The 24,480-nt window shown below is 39.8% G+C and overlaps 1 protein-coding gene across 1 annotated transcript in view; it reads right to left on the bottom strand.

Annotated features, from left to right (window-relative positions):
* OCA2 (OCA2 melanosomal transmembrane protein) overlaps positions 1 to 24,480 on the bottom strand; it is a 366,025-nt gene that overhangs the window by 200,581 nt on the left and 140,964 nt on the right. Inside the window, exons 15-17 of the mRNA XM_077122323.1 lie at positions 17,736 to 17,883; positions 9,396 to 9,453; positions 4,567 to 4,675 (exon numbers count right to left, since the gene is read on the bottom strand). Of these exons, the coding sequence (XP_076978438.1) occupies positions 4,567 to 4,675; positions 9,396 to 9,453; positions 17,736 to 17,883 (315 nt within the window). The remainder of the gene's footprint in view (positions 1 to 4,566; positions 4,676 to 9,395; positions 9,454 to 17,735; positions 17,884 to 24,480) is intronic.

Below are 24,480 nucleotides of genomic sequence, written 5' to 3'. Positions count from 1 at the left end.
ATATCTCCCTCCGGAAATCAATGTTTTGATGGCAGAATGCTGTCCCCAATCCTTTTAGGAAGTATCACATTATACACAATTCCAGCTATGCCCTGGATTGTCTTTCTAAAAAATAAAAATTATAAAAATGAATTCTGAAACACACACGGCACCAAGGATTTCAGATGAGAGGCTGTGGACCTATGTCCAACAACCGGGCCAGTCTGCAGTTAAATCCAGTGCAAAGTGTGACATGAGTGCCTTCACACAATAGCGAGCATCTCCTTAGAAGATGGGCATGAACTGTAGTATGGCCTTTCCCCACCTTCCTTCCCTCCTTCACTTATGGGTCACCTCACTTCTGCACACTCTGGGCCACTCAGGCTCTCGTGTCTGCCCTAGAAGCCTACAGCAGTGATCAGCTCTGCATGGACACTCCATCCTCATCCAAGTGTAACCTGATGAAGTCTTGTCCTGGGCCCAGCAACAATGCTCACTTCCCACCAGGGCCTCTAGGTTGACTGTAGCTGCAAGGCCCCAGTGAACTCACAAACCAAATGTGTCCTTTGACCAGGAAGGATGGGAGCCAGTGAGTCAACATCCCTGCCTTCCATTCTACCCCAGAGACCACTTGTGGTTGCATTTATCCTTCTCAGACCATCCTATGGGATGGAGTGTCCAGTGGCCCACAAAGGAGGCCCAGATGATGGCACAACCCTGTGTTGGCCCTCCCTCTTCCCTGCTCTGCTTCCCCATCTCACCCTTCTCCCTAGGATCACACTCCCCAACAAAGAGCCTACCCAGAAGTCTTTGCCTCAGGCTTTGCTCTCTGGATATCCCAGGCTGAGTCAGTCATATTTTAAATTATAGACATAATTAAGTTTGAATCCATAAGAATTAATACGAAGTTTGTCCATGCATACCATGAACCCATGTCTTGTAGCTGCTAACACATCAGGCATTAACACAAAGACACTGAGGAAAGGAAAAGTAGAAGACATGGACCGTGCCCTCGAGTCTAAGGGGTGCAGGGTGGAGGAGGTTGGTAGAGAGGGTGTCAAGGAACAGAGAAATAAACACATAAGTAGAATGAAATGCATACTCTGTACGTACAAGTTACTTTGGAAGTCTGGGGGTGGGGAGCCTAATTATAGGAGGGTTGTCGAGGATCCAAGCAGTTTGAGCTCCCACATGCTGCTATGGGGGTGCAAAATGGAGCAGTCACTGTGGGAAACAGTGCTGCAGTTTCTTATAAAATTAAGCATACACTCACCTCGTGACCCAGAAGTTCCACTCCTAGATAACGATGAAAGGAAAACTTGCACTCACACAAAGCCCTGTATATGAGTGTTCGGAATAACTCTATTCATAATTGCCCCCAAGTGGAAACAGCTCAAATGTCTTTCAGTGAGTGAATGGATAAACAAATTGCAGTACATCTAAACCATGGAATACTGCTCTGTAAAAAAAAAACACAGACTCCTGATATGGGCAACAGCTCAGATGAATCCGAAAGGCATTGGGCTTTGTACGAAAAGCCGATTAAAAAGTCTCAAAAAGTTATATCCTGTTTGATTCCATGTAGATGTCATTCTAAAAAAGACAAATCTATAGCAGTAGGGAACAAACAGATCAGTCATTGCCAGAATTAAGGGCAGAGGGAGTTGACTAAAAATGGATAGCATGAGGGAGGTTTTTGAGGGTGAGGGAACTGTAATTTCTGATTGCAGTGGTGATTACATGAATCTATAGAATCTATACATATGTCAAAATTCATAGAACATTAACGTCAAAAAGAAAAGTCAATTCTGCCATATGATAAGTTAAAAAATATAATGTAGGGTGGTGCGACGGTGGTTCAGTGGCAGAATTCTCACCTGACATGCCAGAGACCCAGGACCGATTCCCTTTGCCTGCCCATGAAAAAAAAAAATTATATATATATATATATATACACACTTATTATATATATATAAAATGTAAAAAGAAAGAAGAAAATACATATATAATGCAAAAAGAAGAAAGAAAAGGATGACAGTCAATGCTGTATTTAGGTTAGGATATTTACGGAGCTGTGTTTTGTGTCATTAGATATCACATGGTATCAAATGACATCACATTTTGTTATATGATGTCACTTTGCGTTATATGACATCACACTGTTATGGTCCCCATAAGTGTCATGTTACATTCAAAACAGATGATGAATGATCTCATCCTTTACTGGCTGAAGCATTGGAAAGATCTTACATCTATTTTGCTTCTGTTCCCTGCAATAGAATTACTGTGACTCTAAGGAAACTGTATTTCATTTAAAATATACATGAATCAAACATTTTCTGCAAGTCGACCTGATTCTTACCCAAGCAGAATAAATTAGCATATATATGGATTATGTATTACAGGAGTCCCATATAAAATCAACTGTACCAAGACCCTGACAACAATGCAAGATTTAAAAGCAGACAAGAAATAAGTCCCCAGTAACAGATGCAACAACCAGGCAAAAAGAGATCTCAGTAAAAAAAAAACAAAGATACTTCCTAGCATAAACGAAAAGTATCAGAGAACATAAGATTCTTTAAAAGCCCAAATAGTTAAGAATCTAGCTTTAAATTTAAAAAGTATTATTCTTAATACCAAAACTATTGGCAAATGCTAATAAATTACACACAAACCCCATATATGTTTAGTTTCAAAAACATTTGCTGTGTTCATTTCAAGTGGGATCTCATATAAAATAAGAAACAAGATAATCTGTGAATACCCAAACGAATTTTATAATGGAATTCCTCTGTCAAGAAAACACTAGCACAATTTTACTTGTTTAATTATCAGTAGTGACCACCTAAAATTCTTGTCATGATTAAAGGTTTATAACATTTAAATTGCCTTATGTCTGGAGTGTGGTTAAAATAATTATACTGCAATAATAATTTTTAGATGTAATTCACAAACGCAATTACAATTTATTGCATTTTTAACACTCTTGCTTTTGCATTCTTCATTACTTCATGATTTTATGTAGAATAACTCTCAGTTGTGTAGAAGCTTCCCAACTTCTCTAAATCAAGTACAGGACACCTGGCAAATTGGATATGAGATTATTTAGGGAAATGAATTCTGAGAGCATGGGAACACATGGTATAAAGCTGAACACCCAGTCAAAATTATACACATCATGTGTTACAAGCAAAAAGAACAGGAAGGTGACATGACAGAAAAGGGCAACTCTGATTTATAAAGATTTTTAATAGGAGCCAAGAAACCAAAGAAGCAATGATGTGATGCAAATAACTGAAGTTTGCCCTCATTATCCATCTATTTTACAAAGTTAACAGACATTGTGTTCTACGGCATTTATGGTCTTCAAAGGTTACAGTAAATATAGATCTTACCTTTTTAGGCATTTTAAATATCTTAGCAGGGGTCAATTTTGAAGGAAAATCATGAGTAAACCTTTGGTTAAAGAAAATAGTACTTGATATCACCTCAATGTTATTTTTGTTTGTTTTCTTTAAATAAGTACATAATTGTATAAATAAATAAGCATACATAATTGTTCAGTCAAGTTTTTAAATATATGGAAATGGAACTATGAAGGGCACTGGAGATTGGAAAAATATCTGATGGGTTTAATCTGAAATCAAGAGACGGCTGAGGCAGAATGCTGAAGGAAGCGAAGGCCATGGTCTGGAGAGAGGTGGAGAAACAGGCCTGTGCTTGTCCCTACCCCACCTCAGCTCAGGGCTCTGGTGATAGAGAGGTGGGAGAACCTCAGTCTGGAGACCATGGGAAAAGCTGGAAGAACTGGGTGCTGCCTGGATAGGAGAGTGGCCCTGTGTGGAGCTGGTGGTGATCCTCAGACCCTTTCAAGAACATCTCTCGTTGCATCCTACTGAACTTCACAGAGGGAAGAACCGACCACACTGCATTACTGCAGCACTTCCTGGCTCTCCTGGGGATACTCTTTGAGGAACAGTTTCAAGATCTGGTTATCCACAATATAGTCGAAAAGAACTACTGTCTATCCCTTCTAGAATTAAACCCTGAGGGCCAGAATACCTATACTCAAGTCTGCAAAGGCTACAATATGCATTTGCTCTCTCCCTCTCCCTCTCTCTCTTTCTGTCTCTTAATTTCTCTCAGTCTCTTAATCTCTTTCTTATTTCTTTCACTCTCTCTCTTTCCTTTCCCTCTCTGTCTCTTTTCTTCCTCTCTCCCTCTTTTCTGTCTCTCTCCATCTCTCTTTCTCTCTCTAGCCCTCCCTCTGCCTCTATCTCTGTCTCTGTCTCTTTCCTTCCCCTTCATATTTCTGTTCTTTCTTCTCTTTCTCTGCCTCTCTCTTCTCTTGACACCGGTCTCTGTCTTTCTGTTTCTCAGGAAGGCCATGAAACAAAGCTGGAGGCAACGCAGAAGGCTTCTCTCTTTCCATCAATTCTTCCCAGTCTGTTTCAGCCCTCACAAGCCTCCTTGCCACTCTCAAGCAGAGTTAATGGCAGGAGAAGTGCTTTGAAACCTTCCCATCAAGATTATGAGACTGATTGAAAAGCCCATCAACAAAAGCCAACAAACGATTACACTCACCAAGATCAAGATGAATGCCAGGAACAAACGAATTCAGAAAGAACATGAAGATCACAAACCCCAACACCGTCAAGCATTTAATGAGCAGAATCCCATCGGATATCCTATGCTGTAAGAGAGAAAAGCACAACTGATTTACCCGGTATAATCTTCTGATGCCTGCCATGTGGCCATTATCCCACAGGACTGTAAATTTCTTCTTATAGTGAAAATATAAAATCCTGAACTTGAAAGATAATAAATTAATCTATTAAAAGGAAAAATGTAGACTCAAGATGACCTCATTCAAAATCTTTTTGAAAACTAAATGCAATAAATTTAAAATGCAGTATAAGCCCTTTATAAAACACCCAAATAATATCTGTATATATAACCCGGAGAATGTTAGTGTTGTCCCATTCCCAGCTTTGTGTGAGATATTGCCAATGCCATTAGATAATACAAATAACCTCCAATGACCCAGCCCCTCAAGACATTTTGAATTCTACAAATATTTGTGTGGTCATTTAGTTTTCATCTAGTTTTCCCTTTCCTAGTATGCAGAACAGTACTCATGGTGGGGATGAGGTGGGCATTCTTTCATAATAACCAGAAGCCTGTAAAATGTCCTTACTGAATGACTACATGCAAATCTCACAGGACATGAGAAGGCAGTTCTGAAGTCAATGCATGGGAATCTCCCGTCACTGGGGACCAGGGATGGGGTCAGAAGGCAAGCTGTTCCCTGCAGCCTCTTTAGTGACTCCAGAGTTACTGTTTCTCCTTCCCTTGGGCCTGGACCATGGAAGTGAGAAGAGAGCCAAGGCCTCTTTCCCCTAAGAGCTCCCCAACAGGTGCTGCTGGGCCCTGCAGGCTGGGTCTGGGGAGAAGAATGATGGCCTAGTAGGTTTGGCAAAGGGGCAAAGACTACATATCCCGTTTTGTGTTTTCCATAGCTGTCCGTGCACCGTCTGTGCAAAAGACCAGCCAGGCAGCATCTTTTATTAACTGGAGCTTCACTGGCTATCTATCTTTGTATGTAGGTTTTGTTTTGTTTTTTTTTTTTGGTTTCTGACATCAGAAATCCAAAGGTATTTCTCTTTGTGGCATCAACACTCTGCAGTTTCTCTTCTCTCCTGAGGAGCTGCCCTTGGTTGGGTCAGTGAATCTACCTCCTCCCTGGCCCACTGCAAAGGCTCATGGCTCAGCCAGACCTCACTCAACTTCCCTTTTCTGCTTCTAAGGAAGTCCTCTTTGCTGCATTATTCTGTGGTGGAGAATTTAGAAGAAAGAGGACATGGTGGGAAAGCCAGAAGTGCTCCAAGGTGAGGGATGAGATCCTCACAGGACTGGTTGGGACACTGCAGGAGACCTTGAAGTCACACTAACCACAGAAAGTGAGTGTCACCACTGCCAGGCCAAAGATGGAAACAGAGGAACAGGCGGGTCATAGAACTTCACAGCACCGCTCAGTTGCTCTAAGCAGAAGTGACCCAAAGTTTGTGTTTATGTGTTCTTTATGGTATGTGTCAAATTTGCTCCTTTTTACTATCTGTGGCTATCACAATGAGAATTTCTTAGATGCAACAACGGGAAATTACCAAACCCCTTGTTTCTGGCTCTACTTCTGCCTAGGTACACAGGGAGAGATACAGGCGGTAGCTTTTCTCTCCCTCGTGGCCAAACACGAGAATCTAGGAAGAGAGAGTCTGTATAAACTGGGGGCCCAGAAAGTGAATGCCTAACATAAGAGAGAATGAAAGAGAGAGACAGCACAGCCCAAGCCCTCCAAAGAACACATTACCCAGCAACAGGAAAAAATTTCCCTTCCATAATTAGAAAGCAGAGTTTCAATGTCTCCCTAAAATGAAACTATCTTAATTTGAAATTTCACTCAGATATAAATACTTATAGCATATCTTTCACAGAGCTTTCTTGGTGGGGGCAGCAGGCACTATATGTCTGCATGTGTGCTGAGAACCTTTACATCTATAAAAACAACAAGCAAAATAATCCAAATGAAGTTTGTTTACAGAGGTCAGAGCTATACAATGTAAGGTGCAAAAATCCCATCTCTGTCCCCTGAAGCATCTTTTTAAAAAAATATTTTTATTGAGAAATTTTTATACACAGTCTATCTATAGTATACAGCCCATGGCTCACAATATCATCACATACTTGTGTAATCATAACCATGATCATTTTTAGAACATTTGCATCACTCCAGAAAAAGAAAAAAAACTCATATATACCATACCCCTTACTCACCCTCTCATTGGCCACTAGTATTTCAAACTATCTAATTTTTCATTAACCCCTATTATCCCCTATTATATATTTATTTCTTTTCCTTATTTTTTAACTCATCTGTCGATACCCTGGATAAAAGGAGCATCAAACACAAGGTTTTCATAATCACACAGTATAGTGTATAAGATATATAGTTATACAATCATCTTCAAGAATCAAGGCTACAGGAACACAGTTCAACAGCTTCAGGTACTTCCTTACAGCCACTCTAATACATCATCAACTAAAAAGGGATTTCTATATAATGCATAAGAATAAATTCCAGGATAACCTCTTGACTTTGAAATCTCTCAGTCACCAAAATTTTATTTTGTCTCATTTCTCTCATCCCCTTTTTGGTCAAGAAGGCTTTCTCTATCCCATGATGCTGGGTCCTGGCTGAACCTGGAAGTCCTGTCCCACACTGCAGGAGATTTATACCCCTGGGAGCCATGTCCATGTAGCAGGGGAGGGCAGTGAGTTCACCTGCAAAGTTGGCTTAGAGAGAGAGAGACCACATCTGAGCAACAAAAGAGGTTGTCTGGGTGTGAGACCTAAGCATAATTATAAGTATTAGCATAATTATTAGTGTCTGCTTTGCAGTAATAAGTTTCATATGGTCAAACCTTAAGATCAAGGGCTCAGCCTATTGAATTGGTTGTCCCCACTGCTTGTGAGACTATCAGGAATTCCCCAGGATGGGGAAGTTGAATATTTCCTTTGTTCTCCTCAGTCCCCCAAGAGGACTATGCAAGTACTTTCTTCTTCTCTGCCCAAATTACTCTGGGATATATCAGAGCATCACACTAACCTGTACAAACCACCAAGACCTCACACCATATTCAAGATTACATGTAATTATGGTGTTCAAATAAACTGACCATATCAGTTAAATTAAGATAATGTGCTTCCCAAAACATAAATTTTGCCCCAACTAAATATTTCTCCCTTTAATCTCACATAGAAGTTGAAGTTTTAAAATATGGACCATATCATCTTTTACCTTGTATTGTGATTTACTTATTCCTATCCAGATCAGATTCATTGATATCTCTGGTAGAAGTCTGATCACTTTTTAAACTTTTTTAACAGTTGCTGTATGGAGTAATGCTGACTTTCATTAGAGTGTCAGTGCTCTAACTCTTAAGTCTCCGGTGTCACATAAATACCGGAAGTTTCAGAGAATGACCAAGTTACATACAAATAGCTCAGTATTTCAGAATTTAGAAATAATATTTACAATTCCTGAACATAAGTGACTTCTGTAAGAGTTTATAATTTAGGGCCTTTTACAATAGGCCCTAACTTGATAACCGATGTTCTTGACCTCAGTTCTCCGAGTTTGTATATTAGAGTTAGTCCATATGAGTTAGGCATGATAATATTTGTCTTTTTGTTTCTGGCATTTCATTCAACATACTGTCCTCAGATCCATTCACCTAGTTGCATGCCTCATAACTTCATTCCTTCTCATGGTTGCTCAGTAGTCCATTGTACGTATACACTTAGTTTCTCTTTCCATTCCTCAGTTCTTGCACTCTTAGGTCACCTCCATCTTGCAAATCTTGAACACGGCCCCCCTAAACACCAGTGTGCAGAGGTCCATTCCCATCCCTGCACTCAGATCCTCCAGGTATATATACCTACCAACTGGGTTGCAGGATCATATGGCAACCCCACCCCTAGCCTCCTGTGGAACCACCACCACACTGCCCTCTGGAGGAGCTGCACCTCTCAGCTTCCCTACCAACAGTGAATAGGTATATCTCTTTCTCCACATTTTTGTCTAGCACTTGTTTTCTGTGTTCATTTTTAAAGTTTTATTTCCACATCATACAAACCAGTCTAAGTAAATAGCCATACCTTCGCCGCAATAATCTATATGAAAACATTTTCTTTTCTCCCACAAAGAAGCCATACTTCTTTCCGTTATCCCTCACTTCTTGACATTGAGTTTTGGCATAAAGCCTTTGTTACATTCAGTGGAAGCATATTACCATGTTACTGTTGACTATGGACCCTAGTTTGCATTTATTATACCCCTGAAACATCTTGATCTCACACAGGTAGCCTCACCTGGCTCAGCCTCCATCCCCTCATTCTCCAAAAAGGTCACAGACCTGCCTTCTAGGAACATGGGGAGGACAGCAGGTATCTAAGAGCTATATTATAGCATCTCACGAGTGCTTGCCCAAGTAGTACCTTAAAGGGAATGTAAGCATTTTAACTTTTCTATTTCCTGACAAAATAGGCCTACCTTGTCTAGGAAAAATATTTTCCCCATTAATTCATAAAAATAAGCCATGTCTTGTGTTCAACCAAAGGAAGAAAAATGAAAATTATTTTCCATTTAACTTTTCTATTTCCTGACAAAATAGGCCTACCTTGTCTAGGAAAAATATTTTCCCCATTAATTCATAAAAATAAGCCATGTCTTGTGTTCAACCAAAGGAAGAAAAATGAAAATTATTTTCCATCTTAACTTGAGGTGAAGTAAAGAAAAGGAGTCCTCCTCTTCCCCAAAAGGGAATCAGAAATCTTGAGAAAAGAAAATGCATTACCTTTTTTTCTAGCTCCTGGATATTGGCCTCCCAGTTTTTATCTTCTTGTGAAATTTGTCTAAAAGAGAAAAAGAAAGACCATTATTCCCTGGTCATGCCACCCAGTGAGGCTCATGGGGTCAGAACACTCAGTGAGATTAATGGGGCCAGAAAGCCCAGTGAGGTTAATGGGGTCAGACCACCCAATGAGGTTCACAGTGTCAGACCACCCACTAAGTTTCACGGGGTCATGTAACCCAGTGAAGTTCACAACTTCATACAATCCAGTGGGATTCACAGGCTCTCATCACTCAGTGAGGTTCATGGGTTCTCGCCACACATTGAGGCTCATGGGGTCATACTGTCCAATGAGGGTAATGTGTTCACACCACCCAGTAAGGTCCATGGGGTCAGACCACCCATTGAGTCTCACAGGGTCACCCCATCCAGTGAGGTTCATGAGTTCACACTGCCCAGCAAGCAACACTTTTATTTGCATATCATACAATCCAACCTAAGTAAATAGTCATACCTTCACCACCATAACCTATATGAAGACATTTCCTTTCCCTCTATAAAGAAGCCATACTTCTTTCCTATATCCCCCACTTCTTGACACGTCCACATTGCCTTTCTAACCTGGGCAATACCCTTCACACTGCAAGTCTTGCCTTTGATTATCTAAAAGTTTCCTTAATTGAAACTCAATTCTATTTGTCATTTACAGGCAAAAACAAAAGTTAGATTAAAAAAATTCAAATTAAAATTCTTTTAGCTACTCATTTTCAACATTTTAAGACTTTATTTTTGTTACAGATTGAATCATGTCCCCCACAAAGACACATTCAAGTCCTAAAGCCTGGTCTTGTAGATGTGAATCATTTGTATATAGGACCTCTGAAAATGTTGTGTAAGATGAGACCAAACTGAATTAGGGTGGACCTTAATCCAATATGACTGTAGTCCTTATAAGCAGTGGAAGTTTGGACACTGTCAGGAGAAGACAGACAGGGAAAGAAAGAGCCATGTGATGGAGGCAGAGATTGAATTATGGATTGTGGCCAAGCCACCACCAGAGCGCTACACACTTCAGAGAAAGCATGATCCGTTGGCACCTTGATTTTGGTCAAGCCTACAAAACTGTGAGACAAAAAAATTCCTATTGTTTAAGCCAACCATGCTGAAGTATTTTATTATAGTAGCCATGGTAAAGTAATACACTTTACACAAGGGAATGTAGATTAGATACATTATCAGTAAAGTACCATCCTACTGCTCTAGAACTCTGCTCTAACGGATTTCTGTACTAATGTATCATGAAAGATGTATGTTCTTGACAGCATTAAGGAGATATTATCCTCCTCCACTGGAAGTGGACAGCTCAGCAATACTGTCACAGTGAAAGTCCACTTGAGTGATAGATTTTACCTTGACCTTAAAGGAAAAAATCTGACATTGCATTATTCTTCATGATAAGATACTTCTGTGACCAAGCTCAATTTGAGACTCTATGTCTTCTCCAAAAGTAAAAAAGTCTTAATTCTTTTTTAGTCCAAGAGCCTTAATCTACTGTTACCCAAAATATGAGGAAAATGTCTTTGAACAGTTAGGGGCAGGCTTTCACAACAAACTGAGAAATAAAGGCTTTTTTTTTTTTCCCAGCAGAGACAAACGAATGCACAGAAGAGTTCCACCAAAAGAATCCAGTAAGGTGTCAGGATACAAGATGAATGTACAAAAATCAATAGCTTTCCTATGTGCCAGCAATGGCCTAGTTGAAAATATAAGGAAAGATCCCATTATGGCAGCCAAATTCATAAAATACCAAGCAATAAAGTTAATAACCCTTTAGATTCTAATGAAAGAAAATATAAAGACTTAAAGACAAACATGGAAGATTACTGGGAGTAATCAGAGGTATGTCCTGTGTTCTAATTTTAGAAAGGCCCAATGTTTTACCTAAAATTAATAAAACAGTGGTACAGAGGTAGAGGAATCCAATGATCTACAATAAAGAAGAGATACTCTAAAAACAGATATAAGCGCATTTCAAAGTTAAATATAAGATAATTTTGGGACTCTGAATCAGTAGAGAAAATAGTTTTTTCAATAAATACTGTAAGGCAAATTGGCTAACCATTCAGAAAAAATTAATTAGTCTAATCTATACTTTACACACTAAAAATTCCAGCTAAATTCTGGATGAATTTTAAAAATCATATTAAAAATACTAAAGGGGATATATGGATAATGAGACTATAGGTCATTTTTATTTACTTTCTCCTTTACACTACTCAGTATTAAAAGAAAAAAATCTAATTTGTTTTAAAATAAAAGCAGTTAATGTTCTGTTGTCTCAGGGATTAATAACTGACAGGGAAAGAGCTTGCCTACTTTAAATAAGCTATATGATAAGCACAAAAGCTTATTCTGAGCCATTCTTATTGGGAGGCCTTCACGCCTGGGGTTCAATGAATAGCACATGTTGATTTGGAGAGCCTCTTCTGCTAGAGACTATAATTTCATAAACCATTAACAGAACGTGAAAAGAACCCCCCCCCCAAAGTCACAACAATGTTGATTTCAAAATAGCAAAATGATTCCCTCAGTAGGAAAAGGAAACCAGCCAAACAACTAAATGGATAAACAGATGGAAGGAAGGAGGGGAGGGAGGAATGGAGATGGGGGAGAGAAGGAGGAAAGTCCAAAGAAAAAGACCTAAAGAAAATATGGGTGACAATTGCAATTAATTTTTGTTAGAAAAGGTTTCTCTAATATTACAGCAAAATCAGAAATCAAAAAAGAAAAGGATGAACCTACAAAGAGCAAGTTTTAAAAAACCTTTAGACTCCCAAGTTAATAGGCCAAGCCCTTGATATTGAGATTTGCTTTTATGAAACTTAGCAGAGTAGCAAAGCTTATCTACAATTATGCTAAAGAATTTCCTCCAGAAAATCCCTTTTGATGCTCAGAAATGACCTTTCTCTCTCTCTAAGCCCAACTCCGCAAATAAAATCATTACCCTCCCCTCAATATGACACTTAACATCCAGGGGTGTGAGTCTCCAGGCAACATGGGACATGAGTCCCAGGGATGAGCCTGGCCCTGGCACTGTGGGATCAACAATGCCCTCCTGACCAAAAGGGGGTAAATAAATACATCAAAAAAAAGGTATCAATGGTTAAGAGAGTTCGAATAGAGTTGAGAGGCTACTCTGGAGGTTACTCTTATGCAAGCTTCAGTTAGATAATTCTAATTGCCACAGTTTGCCAAATCCCAAACAAAATCATTCCTTTTAACCCTAAAGAACACTCAGAACTCTGACATTCTAACAGTTGCATGCACTGAGTTTACTTTTCAGAGATCTAAAAAACCTTTAGATGGTTCCTATTCTAGTTTGCTAGATGCTGAAATGCAACACACCAGAGACAGATTGGCTTTCAATAAAAGGGGATTTATTTAGTTGACATATAGTTCTTCAGAGGAAAGGCAGTTAACTTCCCAGTGAGGTTCTTTCTTACGTGGGAGGGCACAGGGCGATCTCTGCTGGCCTTCTCTCCAGGCCTCTAGGTTCCAACAACTTTCTCCAGGGTGATTCCTTTCTGTATCTCCAAAGGCCTGGGCTGAGCTGCGAGTGCTGAGATGAGGTATGCTGAGCTGCTTGAGCTGTGCTACGTTGAGCTCTCTCATTTAAGCACCAGTCAATTAAATCAAACATCATTTACTGCAGTAGGCATGCCTCCAACAAATGAGGTTCACATGCCATTGGCTCATGTCCACTGCAACAGAACTAGGCACCTTCACCTAGCAAAGTTGACACCTGAATCTAACTACCACATGTCCATCCCTTGTCAACTTGACAACTACACACATCACCTTAAACAAGATCAAAGGCCAAAAAATTATTTTCTGGCTGTTAACCTATGAATCTCAAAACAAATTATCTGGTACCAATATGCAAAGGAGGATATTCAAAGGATACAGGTTTTCATTTCCATAGGGAGAAATTGGAAGGGACACAGATGTAAAACCTGCAGGGCAAACACCAACGAATTTCAAAGTCTGAAAGTCATTTATCCTTCAGCTTTAGAAAGTGGCAGCCCCACCGTTTCCAAGGGCCTATGCAGTGGCCTGCCTCTTTCTGAATCAACCTTGGGGGATATTGAGGAGACCACCCTTTTCTCTGTTCCACCCTCTCCAAGCATCAGGGCCACACCTGTGCTCTCTGTCATTTCCAGGGCACATGCTCAACCCCTCCATGTGGTGGCAGCCAGGCTCTCCCCAGTCCCCAGAGGAGCATGCTGTTCCTTCTCCAAGGCCTGAGGCCGCACGACTCTTCCACTGCAACGAGGTGGGAGATTCATCCTTCCCCTTCAGGGTAAACTCACCCTCTCTCTGTATGGATGGGTCTACTCTCCTGGCCAAGGTTTCTTGGCTTCAGACCCAAGTTTCCATGGTTCTCACTCTGCAAACTACCATTTCTCCCTTTTGCGTCCCCCTTTGTTCAGATTGGCAGTGGTTCCATTTATACCAATAGTCTCTTCAAGCAGTTCAGAACTTCTCCATCACTCTCTTCACAGTTTCTTCAAAATCTTCCCCTTATCCATTTAAAAAGCATTCCAACATGTGTGGTATTTGCAAACAGCAGCAGCACTTTACTCTCCAGTACCAAATCTGTTCTAGTTTGCTAGCTGCTGGAATGCAACACACCAGAGACAGATTGACTTTCGCTAAAAGGGGATCTATTTAGTTGACACATAGTTCTTCAGAGGTAAGGCAGCTAACTTTCATCTAAGGTTCTTTCTTACTTTTAGGAAGGTACAGGGCAATCTCTGCTGGTCTTCTCTCCAGGCCTCTGGGTTCCAACAACTTTCCCCAGGGTAATTCCTTCCTGCATCCCAAAGGCCTGGGCTGAACTGCTTAGGCTGTGCTACATTCAGCTCTCTCATTTAAGCACCAGCCAATTAAATCAAACATCATTCATTGCAACAGGCACACCTCCTAGCTGACTGCAGATGTAACCAACAACAGATGAGGTTGACGTGCCATTGGCTCATGTCCACTGCAACACAACTAGGCACCTTCACCTAGACAAGTTCACACCTGAATCTAACTACCACAATTCCTAGGCCAGATAACTCCTGAAACCCAGAGATGCCAGTCTCTCCAGGAACATCAACCAGTTCCATCCCCTACCCCATATTGTCTATACCCATTTTTAACATGAAAAAAAAGGAAGAATGGGCATAACCCAAATACCCCTAAAGACTGGGAGAATGATCAAAGAAGAAGGAGGAATTATAACAGAGAAGTTAGGGTTTAACAAATGAATATAACTGCTGAATCTTTATATTGATATCTTTTTAGTCACCAGTGTCTTGGAGCAGCTAGAAGGAAAAACCTGAAATTAGAGAACTGTAACCCATACCAGATTTGAAATCTGTTCTATAACTACTTGGTAAAATGTACTTTGAAATGTATTGCTTTTTTGTGTATATGTTATATTTCACAATAAAAAATGTTTTCAAAAGTTAACAAGAAGAGTGCATGAGAGGGCAGGCCATAGTGGCTCAGCAGGCAGAATTCTTGCCTGCCATGCCGGAGACCTGGGTTCGATTCCTGATGCCTGCCCATGTATAAAAAAATAATAAATAATAAGAGTGAATGAGAGCAACTAGAAGGAAATACTTAAAATAGTGGAACTGTAACCCATACCATACTTTGAAATTTGTTCTATAATTACTTATTAAAATGTAGTGTGAAATTTATTGCATTTTTTGTATATATGTTATACCTCACCATAAAAATGTTGAAAAATACTTAAAAGTTTAAAAAATAAATGCCAAATGAGGAAAAATATTTGTAATTTATAGGATAAAGGATTAAGAGTACGGAAAATAGACAATCCACAAAAGAGGAAATAAACTAGTTCAAGAAGTATATGAAAAGTTCTTCAACCTTGCTTGTGATCAAATAAATGCAAATTAAAATAATAGGAGACTCTTTTTCTGTCTTCAGTTTCCAAGATAAAAAAACATGAATGAAACCCTCTGTAAGACTATACAACCTCTCCAGGAGGCAATCTCTCAACATGTAAAAATCTTTAAAAACATTTTAATATTTTTATTAAAATACATGATGTCTAGTAATTCTAATTTTTGGAATTGAGTCTAAGAAAATAATTGCACATATAAAATGTATATATTAATGTATAATGATGACACTGAATCATTTTAGTAGTAGCAAAAAGTTAATAATGAGAATTGATAGATGATCCATTAAACAAAGCCTGATGCAGCCAAGTAATGGAATGCATACAGTTGTAAGTAGTGACTAGTGGATCTATATTTATTGATAGGGGAGGAGGCTTACTGCACATTTCCAAAGAAAAAGTCAAGTTACAAAATTATACGTAAAATGACCAAAATGTTTCAATGAAGTGTATGTGAAGACAGAATTTACGTGTGTGCCCAAGAGCAGGAAACTATATCCTAAAGAACATTTGCCAAAGGGTAAACAGCAGTCATCTCTAGGAGCACAATGGTAAGTCATCTTTGTTCTCCCCTTTAAACTTTTCTATTTTTTCTGAATTTTTTTCAAAATGATGATGTTACTTTTACAACTAGCTAAAGGAAGAAATGAGGGACAAAAATGCCACTTGCTTTAAGGGTAATGTTTATCAAAACAATGTTTATGTCTGCTCCCTCCCTTCCATTTCTGGTCACCCTCCTTGGTACCATCTTGCCCTTCTTTCTCAACCTTGTTTCTTATTCCATCTTTTATCTGCTTGCTCACTTACCAATTAGGGAACAGAAGGTGTCCAATGGAGAATTTAGTCTTCACACTCCAAAGTCACATGTAATATTAAAGGGGACTGACCACCCAGGCAGGGACTGGCCGTCCAGCCAGTCTGAGGCTTAAAGAAAATCGCAGCAGACCCAAACTGAAATAGTTCCAGAGACAACTTTTTATAAGAAAAAAAGAAAGAAACTTGCAGAGGTAGATGGCCCTCATTCTGATCTGAACCTCAGTGATTGTGTTACCTTGGGAAGCCACCTACCCTCTCTGGGCCTCGGTTTCCTTATCTGGAAAATGGAGGCAGCAGGGCTCATCATCCCTAGGAGCTCTTTTAATTCCTAGTCAGTGGTTATGGATCGACATAGATATGCTAATGAAATGCAGTAAGATACATGAGCTTCAACGTTGTGTAGCCCATTTTAACTTTGAGATAACACTGAGTATGCATCTCTATGCCAGATAAAGCATGCTGAAACTTGAAGGGCATTAAATAGATTCAGGACCATTTTCTCCCATATTTTTCTAATTCACAAAAGTTTTCTCCTTTTAAAAGTCATCCTTTCGGTTGATTACTCTATTCCCAGTTTGCAGCCTGGATGAAGAACGCAATCCGACTTCTTGGCATCACCAGATGGAGTGGAGCCTGGCTTGGTGACCTAGGTAATGCTGGAGACAGCTCTCTGTCCCTCAGGCTTCACTCCCCAGATAGAATGCACTTCAGTGTGCCTGCTTTGGCCTTGTTCTCACTCTAGTAGAAAGGAGACTGCCATGCCCAGGGACCCCAGGTGTAGATCAGCAAACTGCAAGATGGAGGAGCATTCCTGATCTCTCCTACAAGGATTACATCTCCCTTTCCTCAATTACTTTCTCATTTCCACCCAGTCCTCTTCTCTATTCTAGGAGCGCTCCACGGTCTGCAAGGTTGGCAGATATTTGTTTCTCTGTCAGAGTTTCCAGCACACAGACCCTTTGGAGCCCAACACCTCATTCTACTGGCAAGAAAAGTTTCACCAATTTATTGCTAACCTTTCTGTCTCAGCTTGGAATAAATACTAATTCCAGGAAATGAATTCAGTAGGATTTTTGTATGTGTTTGATCTCCCTGAAAATAAATCAGTACATTATTGTGCTAGATGAATCTGTCATGCTAATTTTAAAATTCTTGTTATGCAAAAATTGTGAGTGTCAGGAGGGCCTGAGGAATGGTTAAGGCTCTATAGCCCTGGGCAAGTTGCATAAATTCTTTGAGCCTCCATTTTCTTGCCCTTAAGCAGGGGTCTAAGACATTTAAGCTAGTATGAGGATTAGATAAAATAATGTACCATATAAAATTGAGTATAGTGAACGGACCTAAAAAGCACTCATTATACACAGGCCAGTGCTGAATAGTGCCAAGGAAAACTCCGGAGAACAGTCTTTTTAACCCAGTTGATAATATATATTGTATTTGCATGCTGCGGTTGTGGAGGTGGGATAGGTTCTTCACGCAATCCATTCGTGGGCACACCCACTGAGATGTGGGGCGCTGCTTTACACAGGGTGTGGTCTGAACGGGGCCCTTACCTGTGGAAGGTGCGCAGCCTGCGGGCCAACAGGTGCTCCAGCGCCAGCACCTTGCCCAGGAGCAAGCGGCGCACGGCGGTCTCCTCGCGGCTGGCGGGGCTGATGCGCTGCGCGGTGAGGCGCCACACGTGGATCTCATGCTTCAGTTCTGTAGAGAGGAAAGGACAGAGGGCGTGAGTGCCGTCGCTTCAGATGCCACGGACACCCGGGCTCCTCACCGCGTTCCAGGAAAGAGAAAATACACCTTAGAGTTGCGCCAAAAATTGTGGCATCGTAGCATCTGCTTTATTTACTGTACTGGACGCCAGAAGATAAAAACTGACTTTAAACAATTACCATGAAGATGAAGTAACACAACTTCAACTCTCTGGGAGAAGAGTAAATCCTTTTCTTGAATAGAAACATGAAAAACAACATGCATTGACCTTCCCCTCCCAGGAAATGATGTCTTGCAGCCAGGAATTATTACTCCACTTTTAGCTAAAATCTGGACATTACAACTAATCTTTCAGGGATTTCAGAAACAGATCTAGTAGACACTGGGAATAAAAATGAAGTTCTCCGACAGGGCAATTGGTAAGAAGCAGGAGGTGGAAAAAGCCCTCCTTTCTGAGCAGGCCCCACAGATGACTTTGAAGTCTAAGAAAGGGTTTTATAACCAAGGACAGAAGTGAGAGAGAGAGGAATGAACCAGTGGGATTAATGGAACGAGGTAAATGTTCACCGATAAATGAAGTCAGATACCTTCTGATAGAGAACAGCCAAGAGAAATTAGTTGCAAATTCGTTGCCTTCTACAACCTTAAAATAGTTCATTAAAGTTTACATTTAACCTTTATGTTACTATAAAATTACTAACTAAATTTCTCAAAATATTCATTAAAAGAATATGAAAAAGCATAGTATTTCCGTTGGTCAGCTATTATGTGCAACGCCCTACGCTACAAATCACAAGAACTCATGATGAATTTAAAGCACAAAACTCTTTCAAAACAGGACTAGAGGACTTGACAACTAATTCAGAACAGAGGGAAGGTGAGTCGGTAATCCAAGTCATCTTAAGGTAGAGGGGACTGGCATGTACATGAAATCAGCAAAACTGCAACTGTTAAGTCACCATTTATTCAGTGAACGAGTACTGATCGCCTTCGCTGTGGCAGACCTACCACACATGTGGAGAATCAAAGCTTAATTAGGCCAGACTGTAAGGGAGGTCTTTCAGAGCTGCAGGAAAAAAGAGAACTAGCAGAGAACAGGAGCGTAAATACAAGTTCAGTTAACAGTGTTTTTTTTCTCGAAAGTTTCAACTACAAAGACGAAGACTCTTTAACAAAGATGCATCATATTTTTTCATTAAGTAAAAATGCTACCTTATAGCTTACTAAAAAAAAAAAAGGAAAGAAAGCGGTATAATTCAAAAGTCTCTTCAGAGAAAAAGATCTATAATTTCTTTTGAAAATTTCATACCTCATTAAGAAACCTATCTTGCTACATGTGCTGGTTTGAAGCTGTTTGGTACCTCAGAAAGCCATGTCCTTTTTCCTGATCCAATCTTGTGGAGGCAACCACGTTTCTTTTATTCCTGATCCAAAATTGTTGGGTGGGATCTTTTTGATTAGGTAGTTTCCATGGAGATATGCCTACACCCATCCAAGGTGGGGTTGCTTCCTGGAGTCCTTTAAGAGGGAACCAATTTAGAAAAAGCTACAGAGCCAACAGGAGACCCAGAGGTTTGGAGATGAGAAAGAAAATGCCCCCAGGGAAGCTGATTGAACCAAGAAGCCTCAAGACCAGCAGACGCCAGCCACATGCTTTCCCAGCTGGCAGAGGTATTCCAGACACATTGCCTTTTTTGAATCAAGGTAGTTTCCCTGGATGCGTTAGCTTGAACATTTCTATGGCCTTAGAACTGTAAACTTGCAACTTAATAAGTTCCCTTTTTAAAGCTGTTCCATTTCTAGTATATTGTGTTCTGGCAGCATTAAGAAACCAAAACACTATGGTAACTAATTTCTTTTTAAAGGAGGAAGAGGAGGAGGAGAAAACCCAATGATCCTGCCTTCTGACATTGGAACAGGAAAACCCTCTCTGGGACAGGAAAGCTGTGACTTGGCTGAGATTGCATCAGCATTTCCTTCAGTGCTCTGAGTATGCTTCAAAGGAGAGACCACACAAGCCCATAAAGTACTGAAACTCACCAGACATCCTTTAAAGGACCAATGGTGTAAGGCCCTTTACCAAAGCAGCTGAGTTCAGCTTGGGTACCAGCATGAGGGTCAGGCCTGGGTCCTCCTTGCATCTATGCCAAGCCAGAGGCCCATGCTGCATCCACAAGGCTGGCCTGAGGTCTCACGTGCACCACGAGAACCTGCCTGTCTTCTAAACCTATCACTCCAAAAGGACATGCTTCTCTCCTCAGCTCAGCCCACGTGGCACTCTTGTTGCATCATCAAGTATGGAAGAAATGAGTTGGAAGAGATTTTGTCCAGAAGAGGAGAGCCTCGTTCCCTTTACCACAAACCACTTAACCCATATGTGTTCCTCTCACCAGCTTCCTCTGACACTTCCTGCATCATTTTCCTACCTGTGACCCTGTCTTACCTGTGAACCTCTAAGACAACAAGATACTTGATATTTCCCTGTGACCCTGGGCTACAACCACAGAGCTAAACATCTCTTCTTCTCCCAGAAAACTAACCCCTTCCAACCTTACTTTCTTAGTTTCTCAATGACATCATTTTTCTTCCAGGTACACAAGCTTGAAACGCTATTTTGGTTGTGCCAATGTCATTCTGCTCTATACTCTTTTTTTTCTTTTTTTCTTTTTTTTGCATGAGCAGGCACCGGGAATTGAACCTGGGTCTCCAGCATGGCAGACAAGAATTCTGCCACTGAGCCACTGTTGCATTCCCCTTCTCCTCTATACTTTTGCATTAAGATTTAAGAAAAGAAAATGAAGTTACCATGGCTAAAGATTTGAAATGGAGTTCGGAGGCCATTCAGGAAGTTACTCTTATGCATGTCTCAGCCAGGTAGTACAAATTTCCCAGGTATGCCAGACAAAATGCGACAATGTTTCTAAATACATCTGGATGCCAGAAATCAACAACAAATTAATAAATAAACTGTCTATCTTCAAAGGCACTCTGAACTTCTTGAACATCCACCAATTATAATTCTTTACTAACCACTTATGTAATCATTTTCTTTAAATACTCTTGCTTGGAAGCCCCAAGACAGGACATAATTTGTGTTGCTATCTGAATCTGTGCTCCAGAACTGCAATTCTAAGAACTCAAATAAGTGCTTTTGTTGTTTCATAGTTCAGTCAGTAGTCTCAGTCAACACATTTATCAAACATGCCGTATGTGTAAAATGCTATGCTACATGCAAAAGGAGAAAAATAAGTTGGTAAATTCCAGGGGTAGTCATTCAACAAGCTAGGAAGAGATACCTACTACAAATAAACAAAATCTAGGACAGCATTGTGCCCCATAATCAGTTCAGAGCACAGGAGTAGTTTTTGCCTAAGCCCACTTTCCACTTGCTCCTGTCCCAGGTCACTAGCTCGTCCAGGCCTTCATCCTCCACACTTGTGGATTCTGATTGCTAAAGGCAAAGGAAAAAAAAGTAGCACCAATTCTGTACCAATTTTTTCAGAAAATTGAAGAAAGAATACCTCCATATTCATCCTATAAGGACACCAAACAATGACAATACAACAAAGAAAGCTACAGATCAATATCCCTAATATATATAGATAATAAACATTTGATTAAAAAATTAGAAAATCAAATCTAATTATTTATAAAAGTGATAATATTTTGTGACAAAGTGGGATTTATTCCAGGAATGCAAGGTTGACTTAACATTTGAAAATCAATCAATGTCATTCACCATATCCAAAAATTAAAAACTAAGATTGATATGATCATCTCCATAGATGCAGGAAAAACATTTGATAAAATCTAATATCCCTTCATAATAAAACCAGAAAACTAAGAATAGAAGGGCACTTTCTATTCTTAGATGATAAGGAGCATCTATGAAAAACCTATAGTTGACCCCATACTTACTAGTGAAAAGCTAAATACTTCCCCACTAATGTGAAGAACAAAGCAAGGATGACTGTATTCACCACTTGTATTCATCATTATACTTGAGATTCTAGCCAGTGCAATAAGCAAGAAAAAAATCAGGCGCCAGATTTGAAAGGAAGAAATAGGACTGTCTTTATTCACAGATGCATTAATCATCTATTGTATGGAATCAGCCAAAAAGAGTGACTAGAACACAATAAAGGATTTTGAAAGGTTGCAGGATATAAGAACAATACATAAAGTCAATTGTTTTTTTATATATAGCAGAAAATAATTGGAAATTGAAATTTTTAAAAATACAACTTACCAGAACACCAAAACTCTGAAATACATAGAGATAAACTTGACAATGGATACATAAGCTCTTAGAATGAAAACTGCAAAGCATTGTCGAAAGAAATTAAAGACTTTAATAAATGGAGAGATATTCCTTGTTCATGGGTCAGAAGACTCAAAATTTTTAAGATTCTAGTTCTATCCAAATTGATCTAGAGAGTCAATGCAATCCCAATCAAAATCTCAATAAGGTTTTTTGGTTAAAATTGACAAGTTGATTCTGAAATTCATATCAAAATTCTAAGTACTGAAAATGTCCAAAACGACCTTGAAAAAGAACAAAGTTGGTGGACAAATGCTACCTGATTTCAAGACCTATTATGAAACTGCAGTAATCACAAAAATGTGGTATTGGCATCAAGATAGGCAAATAGAAAACAGAAGAATATAATGGCCAGAAATAGACTTACATATTTATGGATAACTAATTTTTGACAAAAGTACAAAGGTATAGCCTTTTCAACAAATGGTGCTAGAACAATTGGATAGCCAGATGCAAAAAAAAAAAAAAAAAGTCAATCCATACCTTGTACCAATACAAAAAGTAATTCAAAGTGGACCATGACCTAAATGTGTAAACTAAAGCTATAAAAGTTCTAGAAGAAAACATTGGGGAAAAAAATCTTTATAGCCTTGGGTTGGGCAAAGATTTCTTAGATACTACACAAAAAGAATAACTTCTAAAATTAAAAAGGAATGATAAATTGAATTTCATCAAACTTTGAAATTTCTGCACTTTGAAAAATACTGTTAGGAAAATAAAAAAGACAAATCACTGTCTGGGAGAAAATATTTGCAAAGCATATGTGTAATAAAGGATTTGTATCCAGAGTGCAATAGAACTTCTAATATCCAATAATAAGAAAACAACCCCACCAAAAAAAAAAATGAACAAAAAAATTTAACAGATACTTCACAAAAGAAGATATATGGATGTTCAGTAAGCACATCAAAAGAAGATCAACATCATTAGTCATTAGGGAAGTGCAAATTAAAGCCACAATGAGCTACTACCTTATACCTATTAGAATGGTTACAATTAAAAAGACTGAGCATGTCAAATGTTGGCAAGTGTGTTAGTTTGCAAGCTGCCAGAATGTGATATAAGAACTAGAACAGCTTTTAGAAAGGGGAATTTAATAAGTTGCAAGTTTACAGTTCTAAACTTATGGAAATGTCAAAACTAAGGTATCCAGGAAAAGATAACTTAATTCAAGAAAGGTCCATGGGTCAGGAACACCTCTGTCAGTTGGGAAGGCATGCTGGTCACTTGCTCCTGGGCTCTGTTGCTTTCAGCCTCTGTTCCTGTGGGGGATCCTCACATTACTTCTCCAGGGCTGACTCTCGTCTTTTGGCTTCTCTTGGCTCTTTCTAGGTTCTGGCTTGCTTTTTGGAGAAAGTCAGAAATGACAGAGCTGACAGAAACTTCAGAGCAGAGCTGGCACAGATGACAACACTTGGAGAACCAAGACATGGATGTTTGGAGATTCTTGGAGCCAGCAGATTATTCAACAATGAATAATACCATAGGACACAAAGGAGGGGTCACTGCCAAGACAGGGATCTAGGCCAGTGAGAAAGACTCACTAAAAAAAGTTGGGCTCTGGAGTCATTATTTCTAAAGTGGGTTATTTCCACCTCTGTTGTTCTAACCCATTATTTTTACCAGTTGGGTACAATGAGTTGAGCTTTGAATCAGGGAGAATTCATGGTCATCTCAGGAACTTTGAAACAGACATGCATTAAGAGCAGCATGCAGGCCTTGGGATATTAGCAGCCAGAGGGATCCATATTGTAATATATTTTGATTTTCAATTAATTTTTTTTGGTCTGAATTCCCCAGATTCATAAAAAAGACTGGCAGCCAGGGGAAATGAGTGATGCTAGAGGGTAAGCATCCCCAGAAGATGGATGCAAATCCAGCTGGGAGCTGGGCTCTCCCTGAGCACGTCTCAAAGCCATATGGCCCAGCTTTCAGCAATGACTCATTTCAATGCCTAGAAAACACTTTAACCTGGAAGAACTGCTGTTAATGTGTTAAGATGTAATTAAGGTTCCAGGACTCCAATCCTTTGTTTGGGTCAAAGCCAACCAAATCTCCCAAAATCTATGAAAGCAAAGTCTTCCCCATAAGCCCATTCATCTCCTAAACACACTGTGCTAAAGTGGTTGAGAGGCACCGGAAGTCAGGGGCAGCCCACAGGGCCCTCCTCCCAAGTGGCACTCCCAAGGCCATCTGGGTACCCGCCAATGGTGGGCCTCTTTCTGGTTCTCCCAGCCCTTTCAATGTCCATTTCAGGGTATAACAGA

Source organism: Tamandua tetradactyla, chromosome 12 (assembly GCF_023851605.1).
Source record: "Tamandua tetradactyla isolate mTamTet1 chromosome 12, mTamTet1.pri, whole genome shotgun sequence".
NCBI lineage: Eukaryota > Metazoa > Chordata > Mammalia > Pilosa > Myrmecophagidae > Tamandua > Tamandua tetradactyla.
This window is presented reverse-complemented; position numbering and strand designations above follow the sequence as displayed.